The 14,505-nt window shown below is 43.5% G+C and overlaps 1 protein-coding gene across 1 annotated transcript in view; it reads left to right on the top strand.

The window, feature by feature from the left end:
* Window positions 1–14,505, top strand: part of rreb1b (ras responsive element binding protein 1b) — a 42,829-nt gene that overhangs the window by 6,252 nt on the left and 22,072 nt on the right. Inside the window, exon 2 of the mRNA XM_072669153.1 lies at window positions 13,669–13,763. Within this exon, the coding sequence (XP_072525254.1) occupies window positions 13,760–13,763 (4 nt within the window). The 5' untranslated portion in view covers window positions 13,669–13,759. The remainder of the gene's footprint in view (window positions 1–13,668; window positions 13,764–14,505) is intronic.

Genomic DNA, 14,505 nt, shown 5'->3' with positions numbered 1-14,505 from the left:
TCGGGAGTTTCCATTTGAGTGCCTTGTGAACGCTCTGACAAATCAGATACTCAACCTGATAAACCTTAGATCCAGAGTAAGCATGTATTGTTGTTATGATGATGATGATTAATCATCAGTCATTATTCATTTGTGGTGCTCTTTTTTTTTTTTTTCTTCCCCTCATATGTGCATCCCGTCAAGAGAAAGGAGCTAGGTGTAACAAGGGTAGGCTTGGTGGCAGCACAGCGGAACCTGTTTCTCCTGAAGCGGCAGTCTTGTGTTCTCTAGGCCTCTCTCTGAGCCTTCAGCTCATTCGCTGAACAAACAACAGATGCTTTTAAGATACAAAGAGACGCTTGCGCCAATTTAGCGGCCCCTGCTCTCGTAGGGTCATCAGCTGGTCAGCTGCAGAGCTTTTTTCAGCTTTGACAAAAGTCAGAGAAAGCAAAAGTAGAAGCCGACGCCCCCACATTAGAGAGCACTGTTGATCTTGTCACAAGACTCCATTCACTCGCGTGTGACTTTGTAATTGCATGATCACACAGTGATGTTCATTGCAATGATGGGTGTGGAGAAGGGTCTGACTGAAGGCGTTTAGAGGAGAGTCATTTATGTGGAAAACGCAGGCCTCCATTACCGGGGAAAGCCAGGCCCCACCTCACGTAGCGCGTAGCATTAGTCAAAGGTAGCATTTAGACGTCCACAAGCCTGAGCGGAGTCGTAGAACTGGCCCGTTCGGACAGTGAGTCATCCCGCATGTGCCTTGTGTGGCTTTGCTGGATGCAACAGTGAGGAGAAGCTTCACGCAGCAGCGCAGAGGCTGTAGGCCGGATGGGCAATGGGAAACAGATGTGCTCCTCAGCTTCGGCTCTCGGCCTCGAGCGAAGAGGCTTCCATCTTCCGCTTGGATGCAGTTAGGAGGCGTCCGACTTTTGTTGCTGAACTACGATGATTATTTCTGATTTTACCGTAACCATGACGATGTACATTAATCAGCTCAGCGCATAACGCCGAGACAAGCCGAGGTGTGCGGAAGCCAGAGCCAGCGTTCACCGAGTACTCTTTTTAACCCTGTGCATTCTATTCAAGTTAAAATGGGAGCCGAGATAATGAAAAGGTGCGCTAGCCAAAGGACGCGAACATACCGCCCTCATCCCCAGGGATTCATTTGAGCCAGGCATCTCTTTTAGCAGCCTTTGCTAACTGCCCCGAGGCAATGTAGACAATGGCCCGAACACTGTGGCCTTTCAATGAGGTGAAAACCAGGCCGCTTCCGTCTCCCGCAGCATAAAGCGGCCCAGTCGCTCGCTGTGCAGCTGGAGAGCAGGGCCGCTTTCTCCAGCATCTTGGTTTCTGCAAGATTCTGGAAACGAGCTCCAGCTCGCCCGCACTGTTACATCGCCTGCGCAACAAGTGTGCAAATGCACACTCAAACAGCTTGTATAGTCCCTGTAGAGAAGTACTGTCATGCTGCCTAGTAATGCCAGGCTTGTACAAGAGCGAGGTATAAAGCCCCCCTCCAGCATTGAGCTGTGGTCTCTGGATTGATGGTGATGCTACATCCCATACTTTTGACTTGGATGAGTTGGGGATTATGAGGTGGATTGGTGATCATCCAACATCTAGATCTTACTAACGTTCTTGTCGCTGAATGCAATCAAATCCTCACAGCTAATGCTCCTCCTAGTAGAAAATCTAGTAGAAAGCCTTCTTTCCTGCACATTAGAGACAGTTCCTCCAACAAAGGCAGGATTCTTTGATTTCAGAAAGAAAAAAAAACAATGAAGGAGCAGGTGTCCCAATACTTTTGTCAATTTTGTCTGTAAGTACTGTTCTATTGGCAGTAGTTCTCTTCAGGGACTAGGTATGCTGTGTGTCTGTGTGTGTGTGTGTGTGCATTTGCACATCGGTGTCAGCAATAGGTACTTAGCTTAAAAGTAGTTGCATGCATTCTTTAGAAGCGATGTCCACAAACAATTGGACATATTATGTGCATCAGTGAGTGTTAAGGTTCCTATAACCCTGTCGCCGGTACACTGGTTGCGCTGGTTGTCAAGTCCAGTTTGTGGTTCTGGGTTTTACTGGTAGCACTGGTAGTTAATAGACCGGTAGTTGAAGACCACATTTGATGGCATACGTTTTCCATCCTCTCTCTCTCTCTCTCTCTCTCTCTCTCTCTCTGCGTGATCACAGAGGAAGATTCCTATGACGCGTATCTTGATCTGCAGAACAGGCGAATGCTTTGAACGTCACCTCTTCTCTCTCTTTATTTCATGAGAGTTTGATGGTTCACTTGTAGCACACATAACGTTCAATCTGCCATGCTTTACCTGCATCTGGAGATAAAGGAGGAAGTTGTTTGGGCTTCACTTTGCTTCTTTTTGTAGAATGAATGAATGAATGAATACTCGCTAAAGCTTTAGCGGAGCCAGAGATCAGGCTGGAGAAGCACAGAAAACAAAACATGGAAACAAGGCAAAGTTCACTGCTGGCTCTCTTGTAGATTGGTTCATCACAGGGTTGCAGTAAATATTAACTCCCTTATCACAGGGTATGGGACATGCTGCCGGTGTGCAAGGCATGGGGAACGTGCTACAAAGAGGCCACAAAGGACTGATGGAATGAAAAGCTTCAGTCAAAACAGCCGAATTTAGGCCTGATTTAGTCTGGGATGGTTTGGTTACATTGATGGAAATGTACTTCACTGTCTTGCACCATGACGTTCTTGCGCAAAAAAGCAACCTCCACGTCCGCCATTGAACACTCGTGTCTGTGCTGGATGGAAAAAGTAAGCAGCAGTGACCTGAACTCTGAACTTTCTCCTTAACCTCTGCCTTTTTGTGACCTGGCATAGCAGTGTAACCTCGACAGCTGAGTCTAATATCAGAGGTTTGAGCGTTTTAGAACGTCCACCTTTACCTTCATTACAGCTGGAGATGGATTTCAGGGGAGATGTTCCTACACATCCAAAATTCAGCCTTTGAAACGTTTGGGAGCGTTTTCTGCTTTCCACCATACAAATCATCCCAAAAATTCCAAAACATTGAATGATTTTGAGGTCTGGAGCGTCATTCTAAGATCAGCAGTAGCAGCAGCAGCTTCAGCAGTTTGATTTAGTGCTGGGCGATATTCCCCAAAGTCAATATCACGATCATTTCGAGCATTTTACCTCGATTACGGAAAATGAACCATTGTTTGATGGACACAGCATTTTTCTTAAATTGCTTAGTTGTCTCGCTGTTTGTGTTCTCCATGTTGCTTCCATGTCGAAGACTGGACGGGGTAGAGTCACATGGCAACACACGTGGTGGTATGTTTTTAAGGGTACAGTACATGAACACACACATTGAGAAGAGTATTAACAGATTTTTAAAACAAATGTTCAGAGGTTTTGAATGTCTGTTTCAATTCATTTTTAGTCCTAGTTTGATTAGTTACTTATGGATCAGCTCCTTCACTGGAAAAAAACAGTCTCTTAGCAAGTGAAATCCTCGTAAAAGTATTCTACATATCTGATATGTCTCATATTTATATTGCTGTAAGTTCAACATAAATTTATTAATATTACTACAATATCTCAAATTGAGGAATAGATATTTTATATATATATTTATTATTATTATTATTATTCTTTTTTTTTTTTTTTTTTACGAGAGTACACCTAGATTCTTCACTCTCTCTAAAATGAAAGGTGTAAGTGCTGTTTATCTGATTCCGGCTATGTTAGGAGGGTGTACTAGGTGAATTATGGCTGGGCGATATGGCAAAAAATGCTCCATCATCATATTTATAGACATTTGTCAGATACACAATAAAAACAACTCAGTGCTCAGTACAGTGATTGCTATTTAACATCTGCTGCTCTTCATCCAGTTAAACCAGTCTAATCACACTGTTTGTAATGAAGCCTGCAGTTGTTCAGTGTTTATTAAGCACTGGCCATATCCTCGATATGTTTAGAAAAGACTATTGTGTATCGCAATAACAGAATTATTCACAATATGATCAAATATCATCATATTGCCCAGCTCTACTTTGAATTGGCTCTTTGCTAAGAAAGGGGAGTGTCTTTTATCTGATCTGCTCAGAAATGGCGCCGGAAAACTGACTGGCTTTTGCTAAGGACCGTATATTCAGTGTTGCGAGCTGATTGGTGGAGTCCTGTAACGTTTTTATGACTGAGAATAGACGTTCTGCATTTTCTCAGCAGTTCAGGTCTGATTAGGAAGCTGAGTGGTTTCATACCTGTGGTTTCCGGTTGCCTGTAAAGTGCTAAACTTAGAAAACTGAGATTTTTTTTTTTTTTTTTTTTTTTTTTTTGGTAAAACTGTCAAAGCTGGTTATTTTGGAAAGTCTTCTGTACGCAGCAACTAATCAGTTTTAAAGTTTACTCTGAATTAGCAGCGATTTACTTGACAGTTTGAATGATGATAAATATTGTGGTACGTAACCAAGCCTAATTACACCCAATTACGTTTTTTTTTATTGAATGAAAAGGAGCAGGTAAACATAAAACTCTAGGCACCATGCTGCCTAACGCCAGACATGTGCTAGTGGGGTATAAAACCCCCCCAGCATTGAGGAGCTGTGTTTTCTGGAATGAAGATGGTGCTCAAACCAGTACTTTTGCAATGAGTTGGGGATGAGCTAAGGCAGGCGATATGACCTCAAATCAGTCTCCAGATTTGTTGAACATTTTACCTTGATTTTATATATATATATATATATATATATATATATATATAAAATATAAATTTATACAATTAAAATATTTAATTGAAATGGAAGATTGCATCGATTAGAGGTTCTGCAAGTCGGTTGCGGTTCATTTTCGATGAAGTGCCCAGCCCTAGGATGAGGTGGGGTGGTGATCATCAAGAATTCTGACCTCAGTAATGTTTTCGTTGCGGAATTCAATCAAATTCTAGTAGAATCTAGTAGAAAGCCTTCTTCCCTGGACAGTAAAAACTTTCAAAAGAAACAATGAATGAACAGGTGTCCCAATACTTTTGTCAATTTATTGTGTGTTTGTGTGTATATGTACATATAGTGCTGTGTAGGCATTTTTGCCACCTAAGCACATAATTTGAAACCATGTCTCAGCAAGGAGAGAGTTTTTACTGTAGAAACTCCAGATGCCAGCAGGTAAAGATGACTGTACTGTGTATATATATATATATATATATATATATATATATATATATATATATATATATATATATATATTTATATATATATATGTATGTATGTGTATATATGTATATGAAATGGTCCCCGAGAGCCGTCATTTCCATCCTTATTGTGCAACCCTGCATGGATTAACTATCTGTGCGCACTTCACATTAACCAGGCCGAGTAAATTGCTCTGCTGGAGCTTGCTTGCTTGTCCCTAAATCTCATCAGTGTGCTCACCAGGGCAAAGTGCAGGAGATTAGGAGCGAAGCACTGTTTGAGGTGGATTACTCCACAGATTCCTATGGACTCTGCCCGCATAGAATGGCTGCGGCTGTGTGCACCTACCGCCACCTATCAGTGCTTGGACTTCCCATATGAGATAGCAGCGTCTGTAAGAGTGTGGTTACCTTTTACTCCGGGTGATAACGCGGTGAGGCCGTGCTCATGTGTTTACGATGGGAATTAAAGCTGCCTCTAACAGTGCTGCGAGGGCGTCGTCCCGCGAGCCTGTATTGCACTGCCCCCTTCTGCTCCTGACCAACTGCCCTGGAGTGCGGTGAGGAATCAGGAGCCGGCTGGCTGATTCTAATCAACGCCACACACTTACAGTAACAGGGTGGTTGCACAATGTCTCTTATTCCAGAGGGGCTCCCATGTGTGTGTGTATGTGTCTGTGAGGGGGGGTACATTAGTTTCAGAGGCGCTAACACTTCTGAAGATTTCTTGCTGATTCTAGGAGCCACACACACACATACACACACTCATTTAAGCTCTGCAGAGTCACCTGACTGCTCCAGCTGCATTGGTCACAGCCGAGGAACAGGGTGTATGTGTGGGCGTCGGCAGTAGAGGCCAGCAGTGGGTGGGACTCTGTGGGATTCATTCAGTAAGTGTGTAACCGGGTGTTTCTATGGAGACTGTCGGTCAGCGATGTGGCCCTGTACTTTGATCTAGAGCCGGCTCCTCTGTGGAGTCCTGATGAGACAAGAAAGTCCTGCTCCAGATGAGTTTTCGAGGTCTCTGCCCCGTCTCGGCCCCGTCTCTCATGCGGGCCCAGTAGATGATGCACTGTACTCGGAGGGACGGCTGGTCTGAGTTTATCATTAAACTCAATCAGTGACTCGTTTGATTCACAGGACGGTTGAACGAGTTACTGCTGCACTTTGAATGGTGCCTTTGCCCCCAAGTGTGCAGGATAAGAGTGTATGAATCCTTCCAGAGTCTCTGTTCGTCTTAAATTCCCTAAACTGATTCATTCATTTGATCTGACTAAGTCTGATCTACCAGTGGTACGTTTACTTTACCAGGTGGAAGTGAGTGGAATCTGATTTTTGTACCCTGATGTAAAATAGATCAGATTTTTTTAATGGCTGTGTGAACGTGTAAAATCAGATTTTTTTTGACCTTATGACAACTCTGATCTGATTTTCGTTTTCCTTAATGTGACACGGATCAGATTTCTTTTTTAGGGCTGTGTGAATGTGGCAAATCAGATTTTTTGTTTGCCTTATTATAACTCTGATTTTTATTTTTTTTTCCTTGATGTAACACAGATCAGATTTTTTAGGGACTATGTGAACGTGTTAAATCCAATGTTTTACCCTAATGTGACACATCAGATTTTTTAGGGCTGTGCAGATGTGGCAAATCGGATTTTTTGTTTACCTCATTGTGGATCAGATCTAATATTCATGTCTTAATGTGACACAGATCAGATTTTTTACGGCTGTCTAAACATGTCAGATCAGTTTTTTCAGGGCTGTGTGAACAGGTCAAGTCTGATTTTTATTTTTTTGGCCTAATGTTTGACAAATCTGATTTTTTACCTTAATGTGACACACATCATTCTTTTTAGGGCTGTGTGAATGTGCCAAATCTGATTATTATTATTTATTTATTTATTTATTTTTGCACTATTGTGACAAATCACATTTACATTTTCATCTTTTTTACTTCAAGTTGCAGTTGTGATTTCATAGATCTTAATGGTTTACTGAGGTTCTGATCTCTGATCAGCCCATATATAGATACGAGCTTGAATTGCGACTGAAATGCTACAGTAGTACTACATCATCTTTAGTTCCCACCCGTTAGCTAGGACCCCCCTCTTCCAAATCACATGAAATGAGCCACTGCTTCTGTTCTGACTGCATGCTAATGCAGCGTCATTGGACAGCTGAACACGCTTGGAGGAGAGCACTAGTATAGAATTTCCAGTTCTGTTACATCAGCTACCATCATACAGATTGATGGGGAGTGGATGGGGGTTCCAGCTATGCTCTCTGGAACTGGTGGTCTCCTAATGATAGGGCCCACCCTGTAGACGGCTGCACTCACATTAGACGGCTCCTCTCAGGCGCTCCCGAGATTGTTTATTTAAGGGCTTGATAGGATCTATTAAAAGATAACATTTTAAAAGAATCAGGGAAGTGTGTGTGTGTGTGTGTGTGTGTGTGTGTGTGGGTGTGGGGGAGCTTTACAGTAGAGATGGAGCAAAAACATTGCTCCTACTGCTGCCAAACACACTTTCTGACCTACTTCAGCTCCCTGCTACCCCGCTGTATTGTCTGGCTACAGACAGGGGCTGTCTGATACGATCCCACAGCCGCACAAACGTGTCTGACGCGATCTAGTAATCAAAAGATGGGCTTGATCAGAAAGGCTAGGGCGGGTGTGTGTGTGTGTGTGGGGGGGGTGGTGTGGTAGCTGAGGCAATGATTATAAAATAATGAGCAGAAGTGTATGCTGGGCTGCAGTCTGCGCTGGGACTGGAGTTTTAAATAGCCTGGAATGCACAGTGCTGGAAGTGGGTGGGAGTTCAGTGGCCATCGGTCCCCCTGCTACGCTGCAGTAGTGTGAGGCTCTGCTCTGGACAGCAGCTGTGTGTGTGAGGGAGTCCTTCTCGCCTCTGTGTGCGGGTGTATGTGTGCGTCTCAGGTGGAGGGATGCAAGCATGCACCCGTGTGTAATGATGCAGTGATTCTGATGTTGGAATTAATTAAGTCATTTTAATTTATTATAATATTCAATCAAGTAAGTGCTTAATTTTAAAGAAATTTATAGATGACAACTTCATTATTGTATCGTAGTTTAATTATTATTTAGTTAAAGTAATCCCAGATAGTAATGTTCAGTTTTTAAGTGTGAAGTCAGTATTAGGTTTGACTATTCATAAACATTTAATGTATCAGAATGTGTTCCCAGGGACTTCTAAGAGCTGAGCGGCAATCATAAGGGGTCCAAGCACGGTGTGCCATTATGCAGCCAGTAGAACGCAAATGATGGGTAACGTTTTGTTTCCCGACTACTCTTACTCATTATACATGCATTGTCTCAAGGGTTTTTGGACATGACATATTGCGTAGTTGTTGAACTCAATGAACCAAATCACTCCACAGTAATTATCCTTATCTTTAAGTCTCAGAATGCACCAGACTTTACATGCCGATGTTTCTTCGAGACACCGTGCTGCTGGGCCACGCTACCAGGGTTTAGTTTCAGAGCTTGTCACCTTTTTCACTGCTTATGATATTTTACTATCACTTGTCACGTCTTTGCATTGCAATATCGGGATGGTTTAATAGGCTGTTAATAGACCCATAATAGATTTGAATAAATTCGGACATTAGCGATGCATTTGAATTGCCACATTGCAGTGCGTCCCACACCTCCTTGCATGTGGTCAGTTCATTGATCAGAAAGGAATAAACCTTAATAAAACGTGTTACACAGTGCTAGCTAGAAGAGTAGAGCGATGCTGACTGATACCTTACCTAACCCCCTACTGGTTGGTGAATCAAGAGAGAAGACATTAGCCTGTTTAAGCCAGTTGGAAGGGACACACACTTGTCCTTCAAACACCTAACCTGGAGCTCCTGGCAGCGCTGCCTGTATCAACATGGCAGCCATATGTAAAAGAAGCCTAAGGTCGCGGCAGTCAGGTTATTTAGATTTATTTATTTATTTGTTGTAAAACTTTCACCAGTTTTCACCCCAGTGGCTCATTTCCAATTTCCAATTCCCACCTTGTCGCTATCACAATGCTACCAGTGCTGGTAGGGTGAGAGCTAGCAGTGCTTCCTCCAACTCAATTCGAGCACCTCCCGGTTCTTCTCAAACTGCTGCCATTGGACACTGCCAGTTGTGTTCTGATGTCAGCTAACAGATGCCTTCTACGGCTGTGTATTGGCAAGGACCTGTGATACTATATGCATCACAATACAGGGGTTACGGTTCAGTAGATTGTGGAGATCAGATTTTAGGAAATTCCAATATATCCAATCATCTAGTCACTTATTCTTCCACCTCTATTTTCCACACTGGCAAGCAATGCTTACTAGCTTACTGGCTATGGCGTTACAACTGTTGGACGGTCTGGTGGGGTGGGGTGGGTTGGGGTTGGGTGGAGTGGGTGCCGCCAAACCCCACTGGCTGAAGAATGAAAAGAGAAGAACCTAGTTAGTTTAAGCCAATTTGAAGAACATGCTTCTAATAGATGGAGGATGATGAGGACAGCCGTCAGCTCCAGACGTTCTCCCTGTCGCTGACCTCCTGCTTTACCCTGGAGCTCCCGGCAGTGCTGCCTGTATCAACATGGCAGCCTTATGCAAAAGAAGGCAAAGGTCGCGTCAGGGCCACCTGTTAGAAGTGACAGCTGAGTGCAGTTTCACCGGCCTCTCTTTACTCTACCACCCCCACCCACCCCTCCCCTGCTGTTCTCTCTTAACCCCCTTAGGGATGGTCCACCCAATGTGCAAACGCACTCACTTCTTTTCTCCAGCTCTGACTGGTTTCCTTCTCTTTTTCTACGCTTTCTTTCCGCTAAATTTCCTTCGTAAGAAAAACTTCACCACACTTCCACCCCAAGAGCGTGAGCGTGAGCTAGCTGAACACAGGACCAAATGAATTCGGTGTGCGTATGTGAAGCGTGACATGTAGTAAGTGGTGTGTGTGTGTGTGTGTGTGTGTGTGTGTGTATTGGCCCGCTCTGATTTATGCAGCGGCTCTGTCTGCCCGTGGCTTGTTTGTGTAGTAGAGGGGTGCGGAACACTGGGTCACACATTTTGCTCAATGAGGGGTTCAGAGCTGCCTGGGCAGGAGGGAGGCCAAGCAGGAAGCAAGTCCAAGATGAGGGGAAGAGAAGCTAGAGGGAAGATGGAGGAGGAGAGGATGGATGGAGGAGGGGAAAATGAGAAGGTGTGAAAGTGGTAGTTTGAAAAGTCACATTTACACAGTCACTTACCCAATTTCTCCCCGACCACAAATATAATCAGTCAGGCAGGCGTAGGGGTGAGCATCCTGATGGAGGTTGGTGTTTGAGAAACCGTAAGAACAAAAGAATGGGGGTTTGTTTAACCATGGGGAAGGGGCGGGCGGGGGGGGGGGGGGGGTCAAAGCTAAGATCAATTAAAACTAATAGGTGATGGTTGGTGTTAAGGTCCAAAACATCTAGCCAACAACAGTTAGTATTGCTAACAAATTGACGTTGGCTGGACGTTACGTACTCCAGCTGGAGTAGAGACTGTCTAGCCAGTAACAGCTGAAGTACAAAATGTCTAGCTAACATCAGCTGTAGTAGACAATATCGAGCCAATATCAGCTAGAATTGATAAAATCAGCTAGAGTAGATAACGTCTAGGTAACATCAGCCAGAGTGAATAACGTCTAGAAATAAATGGCTAGAGTGGTTAACATCTAGCCAACATCAGCTGGAGTAGATAATGTCTAGCCAACAACGGAATTGCAAACGTCTAGCCAACATCAGCCAGAGTAGTTAACATAGTTAACATAGCCAACAACAGTATAGCAGTGTAGCAACGCTAACAAATTGCCAACAATAGCTGATCTTGGCTAGATGTTGCGTACTCTAGTTGGAATAGATAACATCTACCCACAACATCAGCTAGATTAGGTAACTTCTAACTAACTTCAGATAGATTAGATAACGTCTAGCTAACATCAGCTAGAGTAGATAACGTCTAGCCAACATCAGCTAGGTTAGATAACGTCTAGCTAACATCAGCTAGAGTAGAGAACGTCTTTATAAAGAAGAGGAGAGGGAGAGGGAATCAGATCTAGAGGACAGGGCTGTAGAACCAGTTCAGCCTGAACGCTCTTCCTAGGTTTTTCATGCAGCAGCAGCCCCCATCTCCAGTGAACCTCCCCCACCCAAACATCCTCCAGCCCAGCGAAGCCCCTCAATCTCCTCACTCCACCCACTGAAACTGATCCAGTAGCAGTGTGGAGTGTGGAGCCAGCAGAACGTGATAGCCGTCTGAGCCAACACCTGCCAGCAGCCTGCACTTGCCCGTGCCACTCAAGGCGGGATGCAGGAGCAGCGAGAGCCCACGGCTCCCACTCCAGCACTTTCTGCTCCTTTTCAGCATGATTCACGAGACTGAATCCAGCCAGGTGTAAAACTGGAGGTGTACGGTTCTGCGTGTAAAGAGCAACTGCCAGATTCACACTGTGTCCAAATTCCAGGATGAATTTCCAAACAGAAATGATCCAGCATGACTGACTTTTCACATTCACGAACATTGAAAGTTAACCCTTTCATTTCTGAAGCATCAAATTATTGCCAGAAATATAAAGAAAATTCTAAAAATTCAAATTCTATAAAAACCTTTTAGTTCTCAATTATTAAATAAATAAATAAACAAATAACACTTTTCATATAGGACTTTTAATTTGTAGTTTATATCTTTAGTTTATGTTTTGAACCCTTTAAAATGTAATACTTATTTAATTTCAAAATAATAACAGAGCTCAGAGATTTTCTATTTTTATGCAAATGAATTATGCAGCGGTGAGTCGTCATGCTAAACGAGTGGCTCCAACAAATTCGTCTAACCAGTCGTGGACACGGGGGTCTGAGGTCCCCAGCTTCTGCTGCCATCAATCCCATTAGTTCCTACTGAATTTCCTGGTTCCTACCATCAATTTTTGATTCCTACTGGTTTCCATACTCAATAGTATGGTGCTAAACATGAGAGGCTCATAATCACCATTATTTTAATTACTTCATTCATTTTAAATGTAGTTATTAAATACACATTTTTAAGAAAGAAAATCTCTTTAATATAGAAATTAATTAGTGTGTGTGATGTATATTTACAGTATTTGTTTTGGCGGTTACATTTTCCTGTCGGAAGCTTGTGTGAGTGTGTTGGGGAGGTGTAAGCTACTTGCCGCCTGCTAGTGTGAACACAGGGTAAGAAATCTGTATGTATTTTTTTGTGGTGCATACAGTGCATGGGTATGGATTATTGGATATGGGGCTTTTTTTTTATCAAGATATTATATAATAAATATCAATTAATGATTTGATTAACACAATGATATAATTTAACTATGTATCCAGTACGATATATTGGATGCGAGTATTGGGGTTTTAATTTAGTCCGAAAACAGTGTGTTAGTCTGGTGTGAATGGTTCCTCCCGTCACAGTTTTTGAAATCCTCCAAATGGGAATGACTGTGAAAGAATAATTTTGAGTCATTAAGGCCGAGGATTTGCACCCTTATCTCAAACCTCATCCTTTTACGGGGTAACTGTTGGTGACGATAGCGGGAAATGATCAGCATCCAAGCGAGTGTGGACTTTTCCTTTGCTGTAGGTGTGGGGTTGGGATTGAATTAGCTTGCTTTTGCCCACTCGTAATCCCCTAATCCCATCCATCTGCCTCACTCTCTGTCTCCACAGCCCTCTCACCCACATCCCTCATCTGAGCCGTTCCTCCATCCATCCTCTCCTCTATCCCTTTATCTCTCTCTCTCTTTCTCTCTCTCTTTAAATCCCCTATGTGCCTCTATTATACCGTCAGTGATGGCGCGTCTCATGAGTGCCCGTGGCAGTGGCCGCCTCTCTTCCAGAAAAGGAAACTTGGCAGGCCACCTGGCTTTGATGTGTTGTGCGGTGGCAGGAAGTTTCAGTTTACCAGCTTAACAAGAGGGCTTCGGGCTGAGCTCTCCCATTACCATCGTCCCACCAAACACAGTCACACCGGGATGAGGTCACTCTCGCTCACCCTCGCGCTTGCTCTCGCAACCTTTGCAAATTAGTGTCTTTCGTGACCCCGCTTTGGGTGTAAATTCATGGGTTGGACCAATGACCGTAGAAAGCATGGACGGCGCATCACAGGTCTAGCACCTCTGCTGGCTGGTTGCAATAGGATGTGTAGCTCCGCCCATCCTCATATGTTTTAAGGACAAAACTCCACCCATTTTCCATTGACAAAACCTTCCTAACTTTTAATGGAAGTTAATGTACAAATAATTTTGGAGTGTTTCTATTGGACCATTCATCATGACATTTGGACACAATATAAGTAACAACTCCCAGATTCACATTATGGCAAAAAGTGAAAAACAGAATCTCCAAAAATGGAGATACAAAGTTTTTGCAGGACAGCAGTGATATATTCTGTATGGTTGTGGATATGATGGTTTGACAGTTATTACCACTGTTGCTCCAGATGATGATGATTGTTGTGTTTGTTTCTCTTGCAGTATGAGCAGAGGCTGCCGTTGTGCTCCTATCACCCCGTGCCTGTTGCCTGTACCTCTGTGACCTACTGACTTGTTTAGCCCTGATCTCAAAATGGGTAAGTATATTCAAAACACCTGTCGCCACAGAGCGTAAAGTGTGTATGAGTGTGTTGCTTGCAGTATGTGGCCTTGGGTTTGTAAATAAGTAGAAGCTCCATACAAGTTTCTTCAGAGGTCGCTTTTAATCCCTGCCGACTCTAACATGAAATACACTGTGTCCAAATATTTGTGGACACCCCTTCTAATAAATGCATTCAGCTATTTTTCAGCTATAAGTTGCATCCGTTGCTGACACAGGTGCTAATACACAGCTTATCTAGTCCCTGTACATAAGTACAGCCAATAGAATAGGACACTCTGGAGCTGGTAAATATGAACCTATTGGCTCAGTGCTGCCTAAGGCCGGGCGTGGGCTAGAGGGCTATAAAGCCCCATGCTGGATGGTGCTTCATCCAGTACTTTTAGGTTGAGGTGGGGTGGTGATCATCCAACATCCTGACCTCATCAGTGCTTTTGTCGCTGAATGCAATCAAATTCTAACAGAAATGTGGCAGAATCTAGAAGCTGAAAAGCATTCTAGTTACTCAAACAAAAGCAGGATCAACTCTTTTTTTTTAATACCCTTGATTTAGGAAGACTATGAATGAGCAGGTGTCCCAATACTTTTGTCAATGTAGCGTAGGATCCTGGTGAGGTCAGAAACATACACCTCTATTGGATACAGGTGCAGAATGTAAGGGTGATGTCTCTGGAGGTTCTGGAGGTGTTGCTCAATCTCTCAGTGTTCTCCATGGTGTG

This window comes from Salminus brasiliensis, chromosome 23 (assembly GCF_030463535.1).
Source record: "Salminus brasiliensis chromosome 23, fSalBra1.hap2, whole genome shotgun sequence".
Classification (NCBI taxonomy): domain Eukaryota; kingdom Metazoa; phylum Chordata; class Actinopteri; order Characiformes; family Bryconidae; genus Salminus; species Salminus brasiliensis.
Note: the sequence above shows the minus strand (reverse complement) of the source record. Positions and strands in the feature narration are given on the sequence as shown.